Below are 24,838 nucleotides of genomic sequence, written 5' to 3' on the forward strand. Positions count from 1 at the left end.
AACCACTCCACGTAGCCCTTAATTCTTCTGTGGGCTGTCTCTTCTCCTTCCTTCTTCCGCTAGTTGCTGTTCTTTTTACTGGCTTATTTTCCTCCTTTTGCGTTCCTGTTGTTTGTTCACGCCTTTTTGTGTCCACTTCGCGTTTTTTCTTGGCAATGACGGCACCTCCAGTGTCGGTGGCGTCCGCCGCCTCCGCGTCCCCGCCTGCTTCGGCCTCGTCTTCTCCTCTCGTGCCGGCAGCAGCCGCCGCACATCTCCAGGCAGCTGTTCGCCTGATACAAGAGGCGCAATCCCTGCATCAGTTGCCCACGCTTTCTCTGCAAGACAATGCGGGGAAAGAAAAGGAGAAGTTGCATCCCTGCCGCCAGGCAGAGATGTTGCCTGTACGCATCAGTTATCTGTGTAGCGCTGCTATGAAGCATTTAGAGGCGTGTGGGCTGCCTTTCTACGGGGCGGAGGATGAACGCAGGGGGGGCGGAAGTGGATCGGTTTCACTAAAGAAAGGTAGAGAAGAACACGACTCGAAGAAAGAGAGATTGTTGTCGCCAAGGGACGCATCGCGCGGGTGTCTCCTCGGTTTCCAGGCGCTTGTGCTCCTCGCTGAATCGATGAGAAGTCTCGGCAAAGACAGGGAGGCTGTGGGTTGCTATACTGAGTCGTTTAACTGGATATCAGAGGCTATGCCGGTACAACAGAGGGCCCATGCGCTCTATCGGGCAGCGTCAGTCATGATGGACGTACGAGGAGGGCTCGAGAGGCAGAGAAGGAAGAGAGAAGAACAGTCACAAGGCAACTTGACGAGTGTTTCCTTGTCTTCGACAAACGCTTCGGTCGCTTCTCCCGTGCAGTCCACGGCCCTTGCTCCCGCACAAGGAGAGAAGTGCAAAGGAAGAAAGAGGAAATCGACCGCCCCAGCCTCTGCATCTCCCACACCTGTGGGTCTCTCGTCTGTAGAGGGAAGGTCTTCGAGTGCGTCTGCGGGTGTATCAACGGTGAATGAGGAATCGAAGAGACAGGAAGGGAAGAAGGATGTGAACGAAGCGCAACTTCGGAAGGACAGAAAGAGGAGAGAACCGGTTGTGTGCAGCCGTCTTCGTCTCGCCAGTGTTCTCTCACCGCCGCAGAGGCCCAGGCTGTCTCTGACGGACGGCGAGAGCTTAAGATATTGTCGGCGAGCCCTCGAGTATGTCCTTCTTCTTCAGCCGAACCACGCGGGCGCCAGCGCCAGACTGGTCAAGGTCCTTCTCCTTCTCGGCGATTTTGGCGCTGCTGCGCATGCGCTCAAATATTCTCTTTCCCTCGGTTTAGGCGCAACAGGAGGCCGATCTGCCTCTAAAGTTAGATGGCTGTTACGGGCGCTCCGAAGCACAACTATTGAAGAAGGGGCCGAGCATGGAACAGAGCGCGAGCGTGATAGAACAGAGAGGAAGAAAGATGGGAAGGGAAGGAGTGAGGCAGACGGGAACAAGGATGATGTTAATCGGGGCGGAAGAGTGGTGCTGGGTGCATCAGATGTGATGGGAGGAGAAAAAAGCGAGGAAGAAGACATGGAGAACACCTTCCACATGCAGTTCCTTGAACAAGACAAACAGCGAATTCGTAGACAACTCGAAGAGTTGCAGAGAGAAGGTGAGAACAAAGAAAGCGACATACCTTCACCCCTCCGTGCCACGTAACGTTCGGCTGTCTAGACTCGATCTATGTCGCGTATACTTCTTTGACTTGTTTCTCATCCACGTGTCGTTCGTTTTTCGTGGTGTCCCCTTTCTTTCATCTCGTCATGGTCTGTGTCGCTTGTCGTGGTCTTGCATGGTTGCTTTAGCAGTTTCGCCTGCTGGGCTACTCTCCTGATTTCGTCTGTTTCGTTTTGTGCCTTTCTGCTTCATCCCTGCATGCCTGTTTTCTTTCTTCTGCCTTCTTTGCCTGTCGTGTGTCTTGCGGGTCGAGTGTCGCTTTCCACCCCATTTTTTGCTTCTCTTCTTTCCTTTTTTCGCCTCACGCTTGTACGCGTTTCCTTTCCGCCGGTGCCTTTGCTTCGTTGCTTGACCGTCGCGTGCGTCCCGTCATTCTGTTTCCCCATTGTCTTCTTGTCGTCTTGTGTCGCACCTGTTCCTTCTTTCTCCCATTCTACTGTTTTCAGATGCAACTTTTCTGTCTCACGTCCGGGCCTCTTCCCCCTCCGCACCAATCTGTCTTTCTCTTCCTCCGCCCCCTTCACACGCGTCTCGTGACGACGACTGTCGCGGCGTTTTCTCTCTCCTCGCCTTCCTGTACAGTCTCCTCCTTGCCGTTGATGAGGCGTTGGAAATCGACGAAGAAAATGCAGCGCCCTTATCCACGTACGCTACTGTCTTTTTCTTTTCCTCCTATCGCATCTCTCTTGGTTTTCGTCTTCTCTGTCGTTTTATTCGTGGTTTCCACCTCCAGCATCTCGCAAACGCAACTTGCCATCAATGGCAGTGGGAGGGGCAAGGTATCACAAAAAGAAAAAAGCAGAACACACGTAAACAGAAGAGAGTTTTTCTGTGGACAGGAGTAGAATCATACAAAAAGGCAAACAACTGGGGACACATTTTTTCTCCTCTTCAGCCTCTCTTCAGACCGTCTGCTACCTCTGGCAGCTGACGTGCGTGGTATCTCAATCGCGGACATCACCTCTCAAATCCAGACTCGTGCGTTCCTCGCGTCTTTCTGCGCTTTTCTGGCGGCTGATCGACATTGGTTTCGGTGTGCGCCTGACTCCTTGATCTGCCTTCAGCCCGCCTGCGACTCTAGCGCTCTGTCGTATGGTCTCCGTCTCGCGGTCCTCTTCGCCGCTTCCGGTGCCGAAGCATTTGGAGCGCCAGCTGAGCGAAGCAACCCGTCAGGTCAGCGAGATATTTTCGCCGTTTCTCTCTTGTCCTTCTCGCCGTGCCCCATCTTATGGCTCTCCTGGCGGCGGTTCGTCTTCTCCTTGCCCTGGATCTCTGCCTCCCGCTGGGTTGCCGGCAGGCGCCTGTGCGCTGTCTTCTCAAGGCCGTGAGAGCGAGAGGGCCACGCCCGTCGACGCCTCACAGCGTCAAGACCAAGAGGCAGAGAAGCGGGGAATCGCTGTGCCTGAGTCCGCGTCCTCGTCTCTCTCCGCGTGTGGGAGATCTTCGCGGAAGAAGGATACCCACGTGGGCCGTGCGCAGCACCAGCAGAGACAGTTGCTGCTTCTGCAACAGCAACAGCAGCGCAGCAGGAATCGCCTGCGCCAGGAAAAGCCCCGTCGACTGAAGTTTTTGCACGAGTGTGATACTCCGGTGAGTCAGCTTCCGTTCGCCTTCTGGAAGGCCTTCGGGAGACTCATGCGCATTCCCCACACACACGTCCCCTCCTGCACGCCGTTCGCCTCCTACGAGCACATGGACGCGCTGGAGCAGGTCTGGGGTGACGCCTGGGCGCTCTCCCAGCTCAAGAGTTCGGGACTCAGCTACAAGATCCTCCACGCGAACGCCACTGCGGCAGCCTTCGCGCTCGCTGGCAAGTCCGGAGCCGGAGAGAAGAGCGAAGGGAGATCGAGGAACGGAGTCAAACGCGACGGGAAGGGGAGCAGTGGAAAGGCCAGAGAACGGGGCAAATCAGAGGGGACGAGAAGTGTGGGATCTGCGGGCGTCGCGGCGCCCGGCGGGGAGACCGAAAGCAGGAAAGGGGGCGATGGAGAGGCCGCGGAAGATCAAGGGGGGAGAACCGAGAGGAGCGAAGGCAAAGAACGGGAGAGGGAAGAAGAGAACAGCGGGACGAAGGTGAGTGAGAAAACAGGAGGCGCAGGACGTTCAAACAACGATCCCTCTGGAGCCGAATGCGGAGGGAAAGGCGCCAGTGGAGCTCCACATGCACAAGACGGTGCCAAAGCAGCAGGCAAGACGAGCTCGGCAACGGCGGCCGCGCGCGGCGCGCTCCAGGGCGTCATTGCAGCCGCCACGGGGGTCGCAGGAGCTGCGGCAGGGGCGCCTTCTCTTCAGTGGGTCTTATGGCAACTTCAGAGCGCGATGGAAGGAACGTAAGGACGCACAGAACAGTTCGTGAAGTTTCAGACGCACTCCGGAGAGAGAGGGAGAAGGACTGTCTGCAGCGAGAGAGAGAGGGGGGGTCTTGTGACGCGGGTGATGCGCCGTGGGTGGCGAGACGCGCACGGGGAAGCTCCACATACAACACCGCACTTCACACGCCGTGTGTACATGCGTTTTGATCTTGCCTTCTGCGTGTTTTCGTTTTCCAGACAGAGCAGCTCGTGCGCGAGCAGTGGCGATACAACCCCCGCGACGAGGGAGGAGACCGACACGGCGTCTCTGTGTGCAGAGGAGCCACGTCAGGAGGACCGAGAAGGACAGAAGAAGGCCGGAGAAGAAGGGGCCGAGAGAGACAGAGAGGAGAGGAAAGAGAGGGAAAACAGTTTTCTGCTTCGTTCCCAACGAGCACAGGGACAAGTCTTGAACGCTATCGAGAAGGCCCTCGGAGGTGTGACCGAGTCCCCGAAAGAAGGGGAGGCGCAGCAAGTTCCGCTTCTTGTGGTGCTCTTGCGGGTAAGGGGAGAAGTGGGCACCCAAAATGAAGAGGTGAAAGAGAAGGGATCAACACACGCACGTGTAAAGGAGTGAACACGAATCAACCGGAGGGAAGCAGTGCAGGAGCACAGCCAAAAGGGTCGACGACGTGTTCGTTGTGCGTTCCAGATACCGGTTTGTCCTTCCTTATCTCGTCTCCATGGTGCTGGGCCTTGGTGGTCCCCCCTGCGTCACCGGCTCTTTTGGTTCCACTTTTCTCTCTGTTCCCCCCAGGTGATTGAGGCTCTTGTATCTACCCGCCCCTTATGGCAGCTGACTCCCTATGGTCTCTCTGGGTCAGCCGCGGCGTCGTCGTTCTTCGCCTCGCCCCGTCCATCTTCCTTTTCGTCGTCGCTAACACCTGTGGCAGTGAGTTGCTTGCTGTCATCCTTCGTAAGCGAGGGCACCCGCCGACTTGCCTTGGCCTCATCGTTTTTCTGTTCGCGTTTTTCTTCCTTCGGCGGGGACACAAAAGACGGAGGCGCCCTGGCGCAGAAAGGCGAGGGACATACGGCAGGGGTCGTGGTTAAGGTGGAGGAGACAGCGAACGGGGACAGAGCGAAGGGGTCTTCCTGTGGAAACAGTGGAAGTGGAAGCGGGCTTTGGTGGCGCCTCGAGTGGTCCACCCTACAGCGTCTCCGCGCTCTGTCTCCTTCCGAGGGTGTCTCCTCGGCAGTTGGAGACACAGCACGCGTGTTGCTGGCCGACTGGTTGGGAGCTGCGGAACCCGTTGAGGACAACATGGAGACAGAAACACTGGGGAAGAAACAGTCAGGAAAAGACGGGAGGAAACGTGTAGGTTCCTCCCACTTGTGCCTTCAAGTCGCTGCCTGTCTCCTCTCCGCCGCGGCGGGCACAGCCCCCTACGTGTGCTCAGACCACGTGAGTGGCAACGATGCAGAGGGGAACGAGAAGAACGGAGATGCAGACCAGGTTTCTTCTCTTTCGAAATCGTCTCCGGTCGCTTCCCCATGCCATCCCTTCGGTGCCAAGATCTTTCATCTCTCGCAACTGAAGGATTTTCTGGACGTCGCCGGCGAGTGCTTGTACACCGCAGCGGCCTGCTGGGAAATGGAGAGAGCGAAAGGGAAGGATGAAAACGAGGACAGGGAAAAAGAGAGAGAGGACCGAAAGGGAGAAGCTGGGAAGGAGAGGGAGAAGAGGGAGGGAGCTCTCGATGAAGAGAACATTCGTTTCTCTCACCTTTTGAAGAAGCTGCTCGCCTGGCTCGGTCTCCTTCATCGCCAGGTCGCCGCCGCCGTCGGAGCAGGCGGCCACACTGAGGCAAGTGAAGGATTTCTTTCTCTCCCCGGCGACTCGGGAGAAGGGGCGACCGGAGCCTTAGCTGCGGTCGCGCTTCTCGCCGATCTCCGCGATGAAGAAGAAAGAATGTGGGGAGAGAATGCGGAGCGAAAAGACCAAGAGAGGGAGGATGGAAAGCAAACTGGGGAGCAGACTGGAGGAGAGGAGGAAGAGGAAAACAGAGGCGTCGCCAGTGTGGTTGACTTTGAGAGGACGGCGAAGACGGGGGTGCCCCCAAAGGGCAAGCAGACGACGGTCCCCATTTCCCCTTCTCTGACAGCAGATAAAGTCGACTTGTGGGACGTGCCGCCGTTACACGTTCTCCGCAGGAAGGCTGTCGCTGCTGCCGTTGCTGAAGGCATGGATATCGAGTTGTTGGAGTCCCTCGTGGGCCCCTTTGCTTCGCGCTCATTTGCCCGTCTTGTCTCCAATCACGGACGCCAGGAGAAGAGCGGCGAACAGAGCGAAGGCGAGGGAGCCGAGGAAGAGAAGAAGGTCGACGAGGTCATTGGCGCCGTGGGTTCTCCCTCAGCCAAGTCCTCAGTTCCTTCGCTCCACACGTCGACAGGCACAGAAGAGGACAGGCAGACAGGACGCGAAGACAAAACGGAGGAATCTGATGCGAGAGGCACCCTTTCTTCTTCCACGTGCTTTTCGAAACTTCAGTTTTCGCGCGCGTGCATTGTGGAGGCGCTGGTGGACACACTGAGAGAAGGAGAGAGCCAGCTCATCTCTCTGTCTCTGCGCCTCCACGACGAGGCCCGTCGACATGCGGCTGAAGAGACATCCGCGGCGATCGCCGTTGCGAGTACGACGACCTCCCAAGGAGGCGACAAAGAAGAAGAATCGTGTCTTTCGTCTGGAAGCGGGAAAGTCATTCTCTCGTCCGATCTCCAGGCGGACATCCTGTTCTTCCTTCAGTCGGTCGTTCCGTTCCTCTCCCACATCACGCGCCAGCTTTCTGCCCTGAGTGCCTCCTCTCTCTCGCTCTCTTCCCTCTCCGCTCCTCCCCAGAGCAAGACTGCGGGCAAGAAGGGAGACAAAGAGGCCATGGTCCCTCTCCTCGTTTTCGTCACACCCGTTCTTGAGAGCTTTTTCCTCCGCATCACGTCTTTGTACGGTGACCTGTTCACTCTCTTAGCCCTGACAGCCAGCCGCAGCCTCGACTCGCCCCTCATCTCTTGTCTCGGAGCTGCACTGGACCCCGGATTTTCGATGGAAGAAACAAGGCGACAAAGATACGGCGTCCATGACAAATTCGTTGCTGCACTCTGTTCGTCCCTACCCGTGTTCCTCTCTTCCCTGGGCGCCTTCCGTCGCCATTCCCTCGGCGTGGCTCAGCGGGAAGTGTCTCCTGGGGGCCGCTTCGAAAGCATTGCCGACTGGTTGGGGTCCAACTGCTTTGCCCAGGCCGTAGGGCAAGAGCGAGGAGGCGACGAAGACGCGCAGGCAGGTCGGGAGCGCACGGCACGAGGGGCAGACGAAGGATCTAGCAAGAACGATGCAAGAGAGACCCCGGCCGAGGAGGACAGCAGCCCGCGAGATTCCGTGCCTGCTTCTCTGGGCACCTCGCCTTTCGCCGCACTCTTCCCGTTCTCTCGCAGCCTGGGCCAAGCCGCCGGGACGCACTCGCAGAGTGGAGAGAAGAGTTGTCAGTTCCCGACTCCGACTTCGCAGGAAGCCCTCCCCAGTTTAGACACGCCTTTTTGCATGTGGGGCGTCGCTGTCCCCGCGAAACTCTCGACAGCGCAGTGGCTCCTCAGAGGTCGAGAACTCGCTCAGGCTGAGGAAGCAGAAGACGACGACGACGCCATTCAGCGACTCCTCACTTCGTTTTCCCGTCCCTCTGCAAAACCTGGCGATGACACGTCTTCGCCGTCGAAGACGTCCAAACTCGCTTCGTCCACAAAAACCTCCTCACTCCCACCCTCCGCGTCTTCAGTCTCGTCTTCGGCCTCTCCGTCGACGGCTCTTCCTGCAGACGGCTGTTATCTCCACAGCTCAGCCGCCCGGCTGTGTGTCGCGCTTGCCGCGTTCACGCTCATCGAACTTGTCGCGGTTTCTGCGTTTTGCTCGGCGTGCACGTCGTTTCTGGAGAAGAAAAAGCTCCCCTCTCTCCCCACGGTGGCCGGCCCCGTGGCGGTGGCCGCGGGAGGGGGCGCTGGTGGCGCCGGTGCAGTTTTCGCCGCGGGCGTCGCTCTCGTGACAGTCGCGAGGAAGCGCGGACAGGCTTGGAAAGACTTTTGCTTCAGTGGCCAACTTGTGCGGTGGACGATGCATGCGTTGCTCTACTTGGTGGCCGCGCCTCTGGAGGCTTCTGCTGCGTCGGCCTGCGGAGCGAGACACGCCCCGAATGTGGGGCAAGGAGAGAGACAGGAAGGAAGGCAGGGGAAGCGGAAAAGGGGTGAAGAAGGAGGGGAAGCAGCGGATGTGGACGGCAAGGAGGAGAGACAAGAAGAGAAGGAAGAGGGAGAAGAAACTCTCCTGTGGCAACTGCATCCATTAACATCGATATTATCTGTTAAGGAAGACGACGACGGATGCATGCCCCTTTTCGTCGACGGCGCGTCTCCGGATCTAGGTCGAGGCAGAACGCCAGCCAGTGACGCTTCGTCTCCGGCGCTCATGGAAACGGCTGCAGAGACAAGCTCAACGCCTCTGTCTTCTCCTTCCTCTTTGTCTGCTCTGTATCCTGTGTCTTCCGCACCTCCTCACTCTCCGTCGTCACTCTCGTCCGCGAAGCAAGGCTCCCCGCCTGCCTCGTCCTCCTCTCCCTCACCCTCGTCGTCTTTCGCTCTCTCTCTACTGGGGGCTCTGGGCGAGGTTCTAGGCCGCAACGAAGAGCGAGGCGTGCTTGAGGGCGGCGAGTATGCTTCCCGTCTCGCCGAGGTTATCCGTCTATCTCTGGAAGCTGAAATGGTTGTGCGGGAGTTAGCTGGTGGAGCCGGGAGCTCGCAGCTTGACGGCCTTCCGGGCTTCTCTGCCGCTTCACCGCTGTCGGGGGCCGGGGTTTCTGGCGCGGGAGGCGGAGCGAGCGGAGGGGCGAACAAGATCAATGCGGGAGCGCTTCTGCTCATGGGGGAAGGGAAAGTGAAGAAAGGCGAAAGAGGCGAGAGAGCCGCCCGGGCGGCGTCGGCGGCTCCTGCCGCGATTGCTATGCTTCCGGAATGGTTGACACCGGCTTATAGACAGGAGGAAGAACTTCCGTGGGAGAAAAAAATCGAAGAAATATGGATCAAGGGAAACGCACAAACAATGGCATACACTGTAAGTCAAAAACACAGGCTGCACCAGAAACCATCTGCTTAATGCGTTCTCAATGAACGGCTCCTTTTAGAGAGCGATATTTACATCTATGTAGGGGGAATGTCGTTGATGGATCGAAAGAACAACCCCAGATAATAGATCTGCAGAGTCAGGCACAAATCGGTGTCGACAAGAAATGAACACCAAACCATATGCGGTCCAAACATATATATATATATATATATATATATGAGGCTGTATCTCTGGTGTACCGAAATGTGAATGAATCTGTGGGAGGCCGAGTCGAATTCAGAAAATACGCAGTGTGGTGTTTGTGGTGAACTTAACCGTGCCTCTGTACAAGCATATTTTTATTTGCCTCTGCTCAGTTGAAGCTTGGAGGGTGTTCCTGGAGGAACGGTGACTGGGAGCAAGGAGACGGAGTCGATCTGTTTTCTGCATGTTTTCACCCGTCTGTTCCCTCTCAGTGTCCATCTTGCCTTTCTCTTCCTGTCTCTGTGGATGTTTCCTCTGCGCGCTTTCGTGTGTTACTACTTCTCTCCGACATCAGGCCCCGCCCCCCACAAGCATCCTGGGAGACGTGGACTCCGAACGCAGCCGGCGAAGGCAGCTGCCCGGCCTCGAGCTCTATCTCCCCCCTGGCATGTGTACGTCGTCTCTCCCGCTCGCTGCTTTGCAAGTGGCTCTGCGGTCCATCCGCCCGTCACCGATTCGTGGTTTTGAACGCGAAATGCTTGTTCTCGCGGCTTCGAGTTCTGTTTCTTCTCTCCCGAGTCGTCCTGACGCGGACGCCGCGCGGGCGGCGGTGCGCGAGGCGCTGACGGTGCGGCAAGAGAGCGAAGGCGAGGTCGGGGCGGAAGAGAAACGAAGGGAGGACGGAGAGCGCGGAGCTGCGATGCGGAATCCCCGGATCGAGATGGCAGGGACTCGACTCGCCCCGTTTGCCACAATGTCGGGGAGCAGTGCCTTCCTGGTTGTTCCTCTCGCTGCTCGTCTCCTTCAGCTGCATCTCTGCGCGACCTCTCAATGCCAGAGTGATTCGTCTCTGTCTCCCGCTTGCTCCGCCGAGAACGGGCCAGGGGAGGGAGTGCAAATACGCGGCGAAGACAAGGCGACAGATTTTGCAGAGGAAGAAGACGGAGAGGTGAACCAGCCGAAGCCAGGCAATGACGCAGCTTCCATCTGCTGCACCAGCACGCTCTCGTCTGTCTGCTGGGTCGCAAGTGAAGTGCCAGACAGGCTTGGAGACTTGGCCCACTCAATTGCCTGCTGCTACTTCCTTGTTTATGGCCAGCCAGTGCTTCCTCGCCCCACTTCCCCACTGGACAAACTGGTTCTGAAAACCACTAAGGAACAAACCAGAAGCAATTTCATCGAAATCTCTCTCCCAGCAGCAATTCTCGGGGTCTATATTCACCGCGCGGTGCAAAAATGCGGTCCCTGGGCCACCGAACTTCAGTCCAAGGAAACGGTGAGGAGGGATGAAAAGAGCAGAGATGCTTGCAGCACGAGGTTGTGGTGATCCTTCTGCTTGGTCTCCTTTCTGTTTTCCTCTTTGTGGCGTACATCTCCTCCTGTCTTCACCGCGGTTTACACGTTCAAGGGTCTGTACACAGCTCGACAATACGTGGTCGTTTATCATGTGATTCGCACCTTCCGCCGTCCCGGTTGCAAGCTTTCCTCTTTTTCCGTCTCTCGCTCTATCCGAGTTCCGTCGTGTTTTTTCTGTCTGGTGAGACGGGCTGTTAACGCTTCCCGACTCCTTTTGGACCTGGAAGCAGTGCATTTTTTCACCAGGTTGCACACGAGCTCGCACACCGCTGCTCTCACGGTTTGCTCATGGACCTGACCTGGTTTCCGTCTTTTCTTCACTGTTCGGCCTTTCCTTGCCTTCGTCTATTGCCCTTCCTCTCTTTTCCTCTTCCTCTCTTCTTTTTTCCATTCCTGTGTCCCTCGGCGCTTGCCTCTTCCTTGCCTTTGTTTCTACCTGTAAATTTCGGTCGTCGTGTCACTGTTATCTGTCTTCTGCTGTCTCTTCGTCCTTCTGCCTTCCTTTCTGTTCCTCTTGCTCTTCCATATTTCTTCCGTTCCTTTTGCTTCTTGCTTTCTCCTTTAGGAGCTCTCAGTTTCGACATTCTTGTTCCCGTCTCGAGAGACCCGCGAATTCGGACGCAGTGTGGTGGCGGTCGCAGACGCTCTCGTCTTCAACTCTTCTAGTCCACCCGACGTCTCCCTTCCCCCCTGTCTTCCTTCTATTCTTCATCTCCCGGATTCACTTCACAGGCCGCCGCCGTCGCCGTACCCGCCCGGTCTGTCGTTCTCTCTCTTCTGGGCCTACACCGGAGATCCGCTTGTGCTGCCTCATTTTCTGCGCCTCTTCCTCCTGCTCGTCGTTCAGCACTTCCAGCTCCAGCAAAGCGTCCAAGTCCCCATTCCCATGCAACACCTGCTTCAACAGCAAACCGATATGCTTTCTTCGTCTCCGTTCGCTTCGCTGTCGGCCACGCTTGCGCGTCTCTTCCCCCTCCCTTCCGTGCGTTCCCTGTGTAACCTCCAGAGCATGGACGACACCGTAGCGCGCTCTGAAGACCCTTCCCCCTCAGAGAACGAAGACCAGGAAAGAGAAGGGGAAGAAATCGAGATGGGCGAGGAGAGACTAGGAGGCAGCCGATCTGTTGTGACTTCGGGAAACTGTGGTGCGGCCAGCAGACTTTCAGAAAATGACAATGTGGCCCTCGACGAACAGGCGGCGTCGACCTGGCAGAAGATGTCAGCCATTAGGGAAAAGATCAGTCAAAGCAGAAGAACCCTAGGAGCCGCATCAGCCACCGTAGCTGCTGCTGAGAGTGTGCTCCTCGGCTGCATCCAAGGGGAAGACTGTAAGACACTCATCGCGAGAGAAACCGAAGGACGAGAGCAAGGCGTGCTTTGTGGCGGGAAGCGCGCGGGGCATGAGATTGAGGAAGAAGATGAGGAACTCGAAGTTCTGCGAAAGGCGAGCTTCGAAGGGACGCGGATCTACATTAAACTCGACAAGAAAGGGAATCAGCTCTCGATTGCTCCTCTGACTTCCTTTTCTGCCTACGAACAGATGATCTATCAGCTTGAACTGTACCAGCTTCTCCTTCTCCTCCATATGCTTCCCATTTCGAAGCAACAGTATCTGATCAACACGTATCTGGCTGACGCAGGCGAACGCGAATCGACTCGGGCCGCCCTGATCTCGTGCATCACCCCTGCGCCTTCTTCGCTATCGTCTTTTGTGGCAACGCGCCTCTTCCCGTCTTCTCCCTCGTCGGCACTGAGTGGCGAGTCACCACCGCGTCTGTCCCTCCCCTCTCTGCAGTCTCTCTCCCGGCGATTGGCGCGGTCGGCTATAGAGGCGTTGGAGAGGAAGCCTGTTCACGCCATATCTCCTAGTCTCCGTGGTTTTTCCCTCCACCTTCTCCAGCTCCTGCAGCAGGCCCAGAGGACGGCAGCGAGCGAGCCGGAGGCTTTGGAGCGTGCGGGTTTCGCTATCCGAGCCGCCGCGTGTGCGCCGCACAACCCCACACTGTGGATGGCTGTGGGGTCTCTCCTCCTCGAGCTGCTGCTTCTCCTTCTCGACAAGTACTGTGCGGCAGGGCGAGGAGACAGTGGTGGCGGGCTCCACGGTAGGGAAGACGAGGAAACGGCCCGGTGGGCCAGGAAAATATTCTCGGCTTTCCAATCAAACGGCCAGGTACCACCCACGGCAGGAGGGAGCGTCTGTGACTCTCTCCTCTCGCGACCTGGCAGCAGTCCAAGCCCCGGTTTTGGGTTGCTCAGAGGTGCCGGAGGAATCGGAGGCGGCACGAACTTCTCGCCCGCGCCCTACACGTCGCGAGTGGGAGGGAAGAAAGGAGACAGGGGCGCTGGGCGGGCCGTGTCTGCTGGAGAAGGGGAACGCATGCTCTCTTCTTCTCTGGTCACTGCCGCCTCCATTGCGGCTCTGTGGAACCAAGTGGGGTGCGTCGGGGACCGGGCGGCGCCCAATGAAGAAACACTCCTCCAAATCTTTGCACACACGGCTCTCGTCATAAACGTATGTGGGGAAATCTGGTTAGCTGCTCTGCGCCGCTTCTGTCCGCACGTATGTGTGGAGCCGCATCTCACGGGCAGCAACGCCAGACGGGTCGGAGAGGGAGAAGACGAGGCACAGCGAGAGGCGAAAAGAATGAAGAGAGGAGAGGACGAGGATTCTGAGGCGAGAGGCCGTGATGCGTCACTTGAGGGAATCTGGGAACGAATGAATGTAAAGAAACTATCCGAAGCATGGTGGATACAGATGTGTCGCAGTGGAAAGAAAATCGAAGATCCGTGTGATCTGCAATGGCGGTACCTCAGCACCCGTCTGGACGTCCTTCTTCTTCTCGTCCTACTCTGGAAGCAATTCCGGCGCTCTTCTTTCTCGTTCGCAGAGTCTCCTGCATGTGCAGGTGGAACGACAGCGCACCCGACCGTGCACGTAGTAGAGCGACACCGGATGCGCTGGATGTCCGTGAATGCGGCGAATGAGGCGCTTTTTGCAAAGGCTAACTTGGGAGGCAGGGGCGAAGGGTTGACTCCACGACAGAAAGAGATTCTTGACTTGTGCGGTGCTCCTCCAGTCGAGAAAGAGAGGAGCCCCGCTGATTCCCTTGCCTCGTCGGCCTCCTCGCAGAGCCAGGGACCCGTTGAAAACATCACAGAGAAGGTGATACAGTCAAGCCTGCTTACCTTTGCTGCCAAACACCCTTCGTCGGTCTTGCAGCAGCCCGACAACGAAGAAGACGTGCGAGAGGCAAGGGTGACGAAGGGCTCTATCGAGGACGTCCAGCAACTCAGAAATTTCATTCTGGAGGTTAGCACTCTCCTCCGTTTCGTCTTTGATCCTTCCAAACTGCCGCTGGTGGCCTCCCCCCCATTCGGTTTGGAAGACGGAGAAGAGACACCAGATGGAAAAGCTGGGGAGAACGGTATCTGGAATTGGGCTCTCGCAGCTTCTCTCAACAGATGCAAATCTTGGGTAGAGGCGGAGACATTCCTTTGGCACCTGCCTTTGATGCGCTCCAAGTGGCTTGCGCGCCTCGCTCTGTGGAGTGTCTGTCTCCCAGAGGAGCGCGGGAGGGCCAAGAGAGAAGAGGCAGTTGGCGGTTGTCCCCAAGAGCTCGTCACTCCTTCGGGCGCTGTCGCCTCATTCTCTCCTTCGGACGTGGCCGCTCTGGCGCGCGCCGTTGGGCTCGAGGCCGCGCGTGCCATTGAACTTCCTCGAGGTGAAGCGGGCGACCAGGAGAAGCAACACAGGAGAGAGCAAGACGTACGCGTTTGTGAGGCCACTTCCTCGGATTCGGCTTCTTTAGATGGGGGACGGGCGAGAGGCACAACAGAGGATGCAAATACGCCTTTCTTCTCGAGTGCATTATTCAGCTCTGCGTTGTGTGACGCCGTCGACGCATTGATGATCTCCTGCATTCAAGCTTTCGGCGCTGAAGCAATGCTTGATCCAGCTGCGACAGAAAAGGGGGACGAGAAGAAGGACAACATACAAAGCAAGGGTAACCGTCCTCAAGAAAGAGGCCAGCCTCAGTTGTGTCTGAACAACACAGGGAAAGGGGCAGTCTGTTCGGGAGAGACCGCAGAGAGCGATGATGCCTCGCTGCTGGCCTCTCCAAAGGGCTCTAGCAAGAAGAAGGAAGATGACGAGGGGAAACAGGGAGAAAAAGAAATGGGTGGCTGTGCTGCGTCTGTGGCCTCGGCTAGGGTGCAAGACGATGTTCGTTTTGTCTCATCTCGCCTGTCTCTGTCGCTCTTCTACGCATGCCTTGGAGATATGGAGGAGCTTGTCGAGGCGGACGGCGACGTGCTGCCTCTCGCGATGCCTCTCTACCACCTTCATTCTCTTCGTTTGAAGATTCTGATGCTCTCTCGTGGAGCCTTGTGGCGTCTGGCCGCCCTCTTCCCCTGGCGGAGTGCCTCCGCCGGTGGTTCCGATAAGTCACAAGACAAAAATGGCCAGAAAGACAGTAAGGTGTCTGTGGGGCTTAATGTGCCGGACAATGGTGTGGAAGTGGAAGAAGAGACATCCAACGAGGAGGGAAGCCGTCCACTTTCTCCTTGCTCGATACGCCAAAAACGAGATGACCTTCTTCGCCGCTGGCTAACTGGCGCCATGGAGGACAACGTCCGATGGGAGTACGGGCGGTTAAGGCGACAGGGCGCCTCTGGGCTCTGCTGCGGGGTCACAATCTCGAAGGAGAGATCTGATAGCATGGAGAAGACGCGAAACGAGGAGAGAGAGGCTGACGAAGAAGAACTGAAAGTTTTAGGATCTTTCCGATGTCCTGCGGATGTCGTCGCTGACTGCATTGAAGCGCTTCAGTATCTCGCGCTTAAAAGGTAAGATAGACGAAAGTCAGGGGCGAAAAAGAAAGAGAATAACAATTTTTTTCTGTCTGTTGCTTGCTGTTTGTCTTCGCTCCAGTCTCCTCCTTTTTCGTTTTGTCTCATTATCAGTTTCTCCTCTTTGGCGGTCTCTTCGTCTATCTTTGTCGTGTCTCTCAGCCTTTTTGTGCGCCTCTTTCTGTCTCTCCGTCTATCTCGGACTTCCGGTCTTTCACTTGTTTCTGGCCGCGTCACTCTTTTTGACCCCCCCTGACTGTCGACGTCTCGTGTCGCCCTCTCGCTTCCTTGCTTTCTCTCGCTCAGCCGTCAAGCGGGTTTATGGACGTCCATTCCTCGTCTTCTGCTGGTGAATGCCAGTCTGACATCTGGGCACCCCACTCTCGCGCTGCGTCATCTGCGCCAGCTGTTTTCGCGTGGAGCGACAAAACTCTTGCCCCCCGATGCGTGGCTAAGCAATCACTACCAGGCACTGAAGCAAAGGAGACCGGCGTATGAGAGATCGAAATTCCGCCTTTTCCACGCGACTGTCGACACTGCCGTTCTCCTCGCCCAAGCTGTCCTGCAGCGTACAGAGAAAACGAAAGAAGAGCAACTTCTTGCGATTCGTAGAGAAGATGCAGGAGGGACCCAAGACCACGAGGAAACGAAGCAAAACGATCCCGTGATAGCGTCTCCTGGCGGCGAGGACGAGAGAGATGAGAAGAGACAGTCAATCCCGAAAGAGGTCGCTGGAGAGGGGTGGATTTTTGGTGGTTTGGAGAAAGTGGAGCATCTAGACGACTTAGTTCAAGGTGTGAAGTTTTTGGTCGAGCAGCTGGAGCTACAGCTTAAGTTGCTTCGTAGGCTGCAGCTGAACGAGCTAGGAACGTACCTCCAACTCGCGTACTTCCAGGACCCGTCACCTCAAAATACCAACCCTGGGACACCGTTTCACACTCTGCAGACTCAAATTGCTCAGCTGTGTCAGTCTCCGAATGCGGGCGGACTTGTTGCGGAGGGCCGAGGGGAGAAGGGGACAGGAGGAAGTAGCAGCGGCGCCAGCACAAGCGGGGACCGCGCAAGTGTACAGGGCGCTGCGAACTTCTTGCTGCTAATGAACAGCTTGTTGGGAAGTGGTGGAGCAGGAGGTCAGACAGGAGTGCAGGGAACAACAACAGATGAAGATGGCCAGCAGGCGAACAAGCGGATGCAGAGAGAAATCGTGAAGGTTCTGCTCAAAGGCACGATCGACGTTTTCGAATATCTCGTCACGTACTGTCCAGACGTCCTAGATATGCGGGAAATGCACCGCGCGATCACGCAGCTTTTCCCTGAAGTAGGTGTACCTGCAGTCGAACCACAAAACACATATGTGGCGACAACGGCGAGCTTAGATGGCCGCCTTCTTCGGCTTCTCAGGGATGCGGTGACGTGCGTGAGACACGCGTCTCCCGGCCCCGCGTCGGACCTCCTGAGGCAACTGAAACAACTTATTCGGGAGAAGGCAGCAGAGGACAAGAAGGTGGAAGCGGGAGAGGAAGTCGATATGGGTGCTTCATTGCCGTCCATGGAGGCTACCCTGCAAAATGAGAATGCGGTCGAAACAGGAGTCGCGCATGCCCCAGACGACAATGAGGATGATGGAGTCATAGAACAGTTCATTGAGAAACTGGAGGACATCTTCGTCTCTGCTTGCCGAAAGCTGCTTTACTACAATCCTCCCTCTCCTTCCTCCGAGGATTCGGCCGCGTCGTTGTCTTCTTCAGAAGGCGCACAAACGCAGGTCGCTCCGCCTGCAGTCGCTGTGATGCGCCTCAGTCTAGGCTTGCCCGTTCAATGTGGCATGGAGGTCCAGGAGATTGAGAAAGTCACGGAGGCCTTGCTTGCGTATGCGAAAGCAACGCGAGCTGGGGCTCCTTCCATCGAGCTTTTCCTTAAATCGGGCCGCGTTACAGCAATGCCTAGTGGGCGAGGAGGAAAAGGGCATGGAAGCTCGGCGGCGCATGGCGCGGGGGGAGGAGAAACTGGAAGAAAAGAGAGAGGAAGAGGCGGACGTGGGGGGGGCGGTGGTGCAGCACAAGCACGCGGCGCTGCTAGCGGAGGAAATGGAAACGCAGAGGCAGCCATCAAAGCAGAAGGGTCGGGCTCTAAGGCCCATGCGGAGACCCTTTCGCCGTCACCTCAGGGTCCAAATCGGGCTGGGAGTTGTGGAGAGGGTGCAGGAGGCAAGGAACGAGGCGCAGGAGGGGAGAAGAAGAGGAGAAAGAATGAAGAGACAGGGGAAGGAGGGCTGCACAAGACGCCGCGAACAGAGTCAGTTAACAAGCCTGTCGGAGAAGCTGCTGACGTCGCCGTCAAAAGCATTCCAAGCAGTCCAGTCCCGTATGTCGACTGTGCCATCGACGTGGAAGGAAAAGAACTGCATCACACAGGATGATAGTGTCCTCCACTACATGTCACACAGCTGTTGCATTGGTAGTTCCATCTGTACACGCGGACTTTGGTAGGACCTTGTCATGCACACAGATCGTGAATTACGAGTTTGAGACAAGTGCCGGATTTCCTTGGCTTCTAGTCGTTACGCGTTTCATTCTCCACTTTTCTGAAATGTAAACGGGCTTAACACTGGTCGCCAGTGACGGGTCTCGAAGGCCAACGTGGGGGCTCATTTCTACGTACTTCAGAAAATTGTTTTGACAAGAGGTGTTGCCTAACAGTTTGTGAACAATTCGAAACGCTATTTAGGCAACTCCGAGACAAATGTTGAGATTGCTCATCGGTAGCTGCAGTCGTGGTAAAGACAACGGTACGCATGCTGTGAATCCAGACACGCTTCTCGGCCTGTTCACGGTGATGGGCAGTGTAGATTGAAAGCAATTTTCGTTGGTTCTTCTCCCAGGGATGTGGATACACCAGACAACCAAGCCACTGAACTTTCCCACACGCACAAAGTGTTGCCTCGCCCCATGCCCGTACATCAGGGTATGCCTCGGGATCGACTTCTGGCAGCGTCAAAGACTACATGTGAGGAAAAGATTTACTGGTCTAAATGGTTTCTTGTTTCATGTGTGTGTGTTGTTTTGTACATCGAGGTAGCTACCTGCTGTGTCATGTGGCTCTCAACGTGCGTGTGTTGGAGGACTTCATGCGGATAACAGATTTGACAGATCGTGCCTGCTCAGGAACTGTGGAGATCTCCAGTAAGAGCTGTTTCGTGGTGAGGCGCAGATTCGCAGAAAAGTGTGGGATCCGCAACATAAAAAGACTTTCAGTCGCTGGTGTTCCACTCCAGACAGGAGCAGGGAGGGGGTTGGCGTGAGAGTAAGAATTTGTTAGTCTCACTTCCAAACAATGAAGCGCCCGACGTCTTGAAGGCAGAGTGATATAGAACGGTCAGTAGAGGTATTGAAGGATATCGGATGGTCGGGGAAGCCACGCGCCGCGACCAAACGAAGTTTAACTTAAAGGAAAACAGAAACTGGACCTTCAGTGTCCGGCCAAAGCAAATCCGTAGGAACCGAATACCACCCCTGAACGGTCTTCTTTCGTTGAGATCATACGTATGAGCTGCCGCGGCCTCACTCGGAGGGATTCTCGACATGAGACAGTTAACGTCGTAACTGTCGACAGAGAGAACAGGTTTCTAGAACGGGGAACTCCACGTGAACATCACATTACCTGTGCTCCCGTCCCTTGTGCCGTATACTGGAGCACACCCGTCCAGTGGAGGCGTATGAAGCGGGTCAGAAGTAGATGGTTCTCATGGCCCTAGGGGGTGATATTCAGAAGTGTTTTCAGGACTGCACTGATCGGGGAGAGAGGCAGGGCAACGCGATCGTACTCGACAACAGAATCCCAGCTGTAGGTAAAGCGTCCAACGGTGAAACCAATATTGAAAACTCGGACGCCGGCCTCTTGGACAGCTTTAAATGCCACACTTGCGTCATTTCCTTGGACCTGAACAAGGGCCATTGGAGTGCTGTCTGATGAAAATCCCGCTCCTGCTGTGGCGTAGAGCCGGCCCAGGCGTCCGAAGCCAACCTGGTAGTATAGTAAATCGTTGATAGGGTCCTCGAATTTCGTTGCAATTTCCAGTTGCCAACCACGGCCCCAGTTCCCTTGGATCTGCGTCAGACGCTGGAAAAAGTCTCTAAGGACGGAAAACTGATAACCACGAAGACCCACAGAAATGGCGTACTCATTATCGGGAACGTCTGTCCCGACGCTGATTCCTAAGGACCCCCAATTCACTGCAAGTTCCTGTCGGAGACCAGGGGTCCTCCCTGGAGAGTCGAAACGTGGGATGGTGAAGTCGCGAGTGTAGTTGAAACTGAAGCGACGAACTCGAACGCGCTGTCCATAGGTTCGGTTTATCTGGTCTATCACCGTTGCAGTCTCCACATAGCGCATGACTGTCTCAACTGCTGACGTCTGATGAGGACAAGAAGGAAAAATAGCAGAAACAGAACGTTTCGTGGGTAGAGCTGAACTGCACAGCAACAAAAGCGAATTTCAAGTTCTATCGGTTGCCAGTAATTGGGGAGGCGGGCGGAGGCGGCGTAGCATTCGCGCCATCCACCCTTAGTTAAGCTTTCATTCGACTGTTAGCTCAGGGAGAGCCGCTCGTTACCAAACACCACAACGACACAACAAGGAGGAGAAATGGCTTCCTCAGGATGAAATGCAATTCGATGAGGTGTCCTTGGCAAGTCATATGTTGGCAGTCACGGTACATGAGTTTTAGCAGCCGTGGAATCTGTCAAATCAGAAGACCGACACGTAGTCTCTTTCCACCTGTAAGTTCAGAAATGATATAGAAGAGAGGCATTAGAGACCGGCAGTCTGTTACGCAGAACACTGTCGCACATGCTTAGTGTAAGTTTAGTCAGACGGGCTCCACTACGAATGTCGGCGCAAACCTTACTCTGAGACGATTAGATCTCGCCACGTCAACGCCATAGCGTCCCCGAAGGATCCCCAACTTGACAGCCGCGTCGTTTGGCCTAGCTGCGAACGTCACTGCAGTCCTGTTCCAGTTCACGTTGGCAGTCGTGACGTAACTCGAAGCACTGCTTCCGATACTCACTGCGCCACGGCGGCCGCCCAGAGACACTCGAGTTGTTCTGGAAAATCAAGAGATATTCGGAAAAAAGATGGAGTCAAGAGAGCCACAGAAAGTAGCCCTTTGCATCACTACAGTGAAGGGATAAGAAAGGTGCCTTCTACAAGGCAGAAAAAACAATCTTGGTAGTCCTGGATGCCTCTGCATTCTAAAGACAATGAAGTTAGACAGTCTTTGCATCTGATAGAGATCTCTGTCTCTTGCAGTCGGCATAAAAGGCAACTTTTCTGTGTTTGCTAATAGACTGGTAATGCCTGCCATATTTTGAGCGATTCTTTCTTGTGGCGCCAGGCCTCACCTGCTCGTTATGGCTCGGTTCCAGTTGAGAGCCCATGGGCCATAAATTACTTTGTTTCGAACGTCCGTTATCGGACTTTGCGCTGTGCTCGGGATATACCTCCCAAACGCCTGAAACGAGTTTCATAGGGACCACAGGGTAACGAGGAAAACTTTTCTGGTGTCAACTCATTGTTTGAACACAGAAGAGTTCAGAACACACACGCAGCGCATAAAATGGTTCATGCAAGTTTGTAGCATGACTTTAACTCCCATCCACACTAGAAGAGCTGTCAAATGTCTTTGTCCATGAACCTCCGACTGACCACATTTGAGCCAGAGAAGATGCAGAGAATCTAGTGGCGTGGCGTCCCTTACTCTTCCTCCCCTTCTGTTCCTGCAAGATCTATTTCCCCTAGGGTTTCGGTTGTATGAATCAAGCAAGCACCACCAGCCCGGTACAAAGACCGCTTTTCTAGAGACTATCATTGTGGATCTACCCAAGACCACACCGCACGGAGGAAAGTGTTGCTTCAGAGTATATGTAACCGCAGCGTTCGAGAGAGACACTGCACGAAGCACCTTATTAGTCGGCGAAAGCAAAAGCGGGAATATTCTCCTGTTCGTGTTGTCACCTGTCCTGTAATGATATCTTCCTTCGGTCCGTGAAGAGCGGCTTGCATTGCAGCGTAGTACTGTGCTGCAAGTTCCTCTTCGCTCGTCTCGCCGTGAGGTGGCTCTCTGCCCATCGCTTGCCACAGTAGCTGTTTTCTTCTCTCGAACTCGAATTCCTGCAAACGCTCCCAGATCACAGTACGGATTAAACTGAAAGTGCTCCGAATACTAGTCTGCTACCTTATTATAGGGAATCCAGATGGCGACACCGACAATTTGCGCGAAACATCATCCAGGGCGGACATACAGGGAGCTCTGGCGTAAACTGTGCTAATTCCAGAGATGTGGTTACGCGCTGTCTTGATTAAGGAGATAAGTGCATGTCCAGCTATGAGAATGGCTGTCGTGTGCAAGTCAGAAAACAATTTTCCTCAAAGGTCGCTAGGTTGTACTGTACCAGCGCCATGCATGCACCTTTCCTGCAGCTTCTAGCGATCATCAAGTAGGCAAGTGATGCATATGACTGTCTAACTCCTTCATAAAATAGTATAGAAGCCTTTGTTGCTGAGGTGGAGCGTATGTCAGCGTCGCCGTCATGTGCGGTGGGATAACGCTTGTTTACTTTATAAAGGAGACCGTCCTTAAAGAAGCTGGCTTCACAACGTGTGTGTCTCTTACTTGTGCGAATTTGCTTTGAATTTCCTGCTCAAAGCGCTGTTGATCTCGCACTTCTGATTCATTAACGCTGTTCTGCCAGAATCGCTCCATTACGCGCTCTCCATTGAACGTACGCCAGTTGACGAACTGCATGCCGTGGTCGTTGTCCACGAATTCGAACCGTGCCGGAGTGGCTTGATCCACAAGCGTTTTTTTGTTTGCGAACTGAAGCCGACGCGGAAGCTTGTCACCTTGGTCCCGTATGTTGTTAGGGGCTTTCCTGCTTGCTCCCGTTCCATGTGCAGGGAGCCTGGCATGTTCAATTCCCAGCTTCAAGCTGAGAGCCGGTCCGGGGGCAGACCCGGTGTTTTTATCTCCTTTTGGGTATGCTTCTAAATCCTTGGTGCCTACAGAAGCTCTTCGCGGCAATTCGCTGCCAGGTCCACGTAAAGACAACAGCCACCTTCCAACTGATTCAGGGGCGATACTCTTTAAACCACCGGACAGCTCTGTGGCGAAGTCCACCCTCGCTGCTCTGTCATCCTCGCCCTCTGTGCCGTCCTCTGCAGATATGGTTATATCAAGAAGAGGAGCGGCTGTCTCCTCCGAGATGGCACCAGACTTTGGATCCTCAGTTCCATACGCAACCACCGTCGTCCTTACGGAGGCGTCTCGGGGTGAGAACCCGATTTCGGCCGACAACATTGCGACGGGCTGGCCGCTACTTCGAAGTCCTTCAACTGAGCCACCATCTGTCGTGTCACTCTGAACCTCAGGCAACGGAGATGAATCCTTATTCAGTAAAAGATCTTGAGAAGCGACGGCGAGATCGTGAGCTGACTCGGCAACGTCAGATTGCTCCGAGCTCGGGAACTGCAAGACAGCTTGGTCAAAGCCAGAGTGACTGTCCTGCTCAACCTCCTCTAGTGCGTTCCCATCTGGCAGGGCATTCGCCACACTGCCACCCTGGACCTGGAAGCTCCGTCGCCCCCCAGATTGCTGGGCGAATCCTCGTTGGTCAACATCGATTCCTATACCGGTAGCATTCCACAAATGCTGATGAGTTGCTGTCGGCACTTCTTCACCCAAGCCAAGTGTTTGTTGCCTTTCTGGTGAATCAAGTGCAACCGAAGGAGATGCATCAGACAGCACGGTTTCAGCAATGCTCTGCATCAGCGCAGCGGCGACTCCAGATGAAGGTCCAAGCGGTCGAGTTTTGCTGGTCCTCTTCGAAGTCTGAGGCTCTGGCTGCTTACTATCTGTAGGTACTTTCCTCGCTGGCGTTGTGGTAGACGCTTTGCTTTTGCTGTGCCCCCTGTGTAACGTATCCTTCGAGACAGCCCTGTTGAAAGCCATACTGGGACTGTTTTCATGAGGAAGCTCACTTCGGGAGGGTTCTCCTTTCTTTCTCGACCCTCTCTTCTCTTGCTGCTCTTCTAAAAGAGATAGATTCATAAGTTCGTGTTTTCTTTTGCTGGGCAATCGTTGGGAGGGTCTTGCTCCTTCGCCGATCCCAGCGAAAAAACCATGCACTCGCTGGTTTCTCTCGACTACCGACTTCCTCGGAGCGTCGGGAGATAACAAACTCTTCACATGGTCCCTTTTGTCTTCTCCTCTATGCATTGCAGAGCGCGTAGTCTGCGCTCGGACTCCTGATGAAGATCTGCTCCGGCCTGGGGCTCTTTTTTTCTTCGCGTCACCTCGTTCACTGCCTGTGTTGTGTAATTCGGACGGCCGCGTCAGTCTCAGAGAGTTCTCCAGCCGTTGCAATCGTTCCAGGTCTCGTGCCTCGTTTTCCCTGCGGGATTCAGACTGGTGTGCGCTTATCTGTTTGAGTCCCATGTAGAATTTTTTGTCCTGGACGTCACGAGCTTTCGCGGCTGCCTCCAACCGCTCAGTGTAAGCTGCCGTTCGCGTTCTCCATAGGGTGTCGGCCAAGACCCGAATGTCATCGATACCAAGATCAAGCACACTTGTGGTCTTCGATGGAGCCGAGTCCCTCTCTGCAGCAAGAGTAGAATAGTTGCCGCTATCCGTACGAGCCTGACTGGTATAGCCTTGGAGATCTATCCCCGATTTGTCACCAAGAAAGTCATCCTTCTTCACCACATTGCCTCGTTTGTTTGGTGGCATACCATTGGCAATCGGCTGACCTCGAGTGCGAGAAGCTGAAGATGCAACGCCAGTACGAGCCGCCGAGTAGTTATCTTCATTGTTGTTTCCCAAGCTCTTGCCTCTCGGCGGGGCCTCTATGGTGACCTCATAAGCTTGTGTAGGAGCTCTGACCCTCGGCGATGCGGGGATGGAATGGCCTGACCCGCTTACTGGATGGCCTCTAGCAGGTCTGGTCGTCTCATGGATTACTCGATTTCTATGCAGATAAGTTTTATCAGGTGAGCGTAGGCTGTCCCCTTTCGCATGAGTCCTTATTTTGTGCACCAGCGGATCCATCCTTCCACCTTGGTGACGCATGTTTGGCTGACTCTGCTGCGACGTCTGGGACAAGCTTCGAGGTAGGGACAGCCTTGCGTTCCCCGATCCGTGATTCCCACTGACTTTCAACTGCACATCAAACCCGAGGGACTGAGTAGCCCCACCCACGAGACTCTCTCGTGAGGAAGGGAATTGGTTGACAGACCAACGTCGTCCT

The 24,838-nt window shown here is 55.4% G+C and overlaps 2 protein-coding genes across 2 annotated transcripts; one reads left to right on the plus strand and one right to left on the minus strand.

The window, feature by feature from the left end:
* Positions 1-155: 155 nt before the first annotated feature.
* On the plus strand, positions 156-17,955 carry NCLIV_012680 (conserved hypothetical protein; the record flags this gene model as incomplete). The annotated part of the gene is made up of 10 exons (XM_003881455.1): positions 156-383; positions 1,203-1,629; positions 2,141-2,339; positions 2,759-4,024; positions 4,244-4,547; positions 4,803-8,451; positions 8,701-9,137; positions 9,688-10,608; positions 11,254-15,533; positions 15,843-17,955. The coding sequence occupies 10 exons, from the start codon at positions 156-158 to the stop codon at positions 17,953-17,955; spliced, it is 13,824 nt and encodes a 4,607-aa protein (XP_003881504.1).
* Positions 17,956-19,286: 1,331 nt separating this feature from the next.
* On the minus strand, positions 19,287-23,361 carry NCLIV_012690 (conserved hypothetical protein; the record flags this gene model as incomplete). Its single annotated transcript, XM_003881456.1, has 5 exons — positions 19,287-19,949; positions 20,443-20,641; positions 20,939-21,048; positions 21,552-21,707; positions 22,210-23,361. 5 exons carry the CDS (start codon positions 23,359-23,361, stop codon positions 19,287-19,289), a joined length of 2,280 nt encoding a protein of 759 aa, XP_003881505.1.
* Positions 23,362-24,838: the final 1,477 nt, after the last annotated feature.

This window comes from Neospora caninum, chromosome V (assembly GCF_000208865.1).
Source record: "Neospora caninum Liverpool complete genome, chromosome V".
NCBI classification, from domain to species: Eukaryota; Apicomplexa; class Conoidasida; order Eucoccidiorida; family Sarcocystidae; genus Neospora; species Neospora caninum.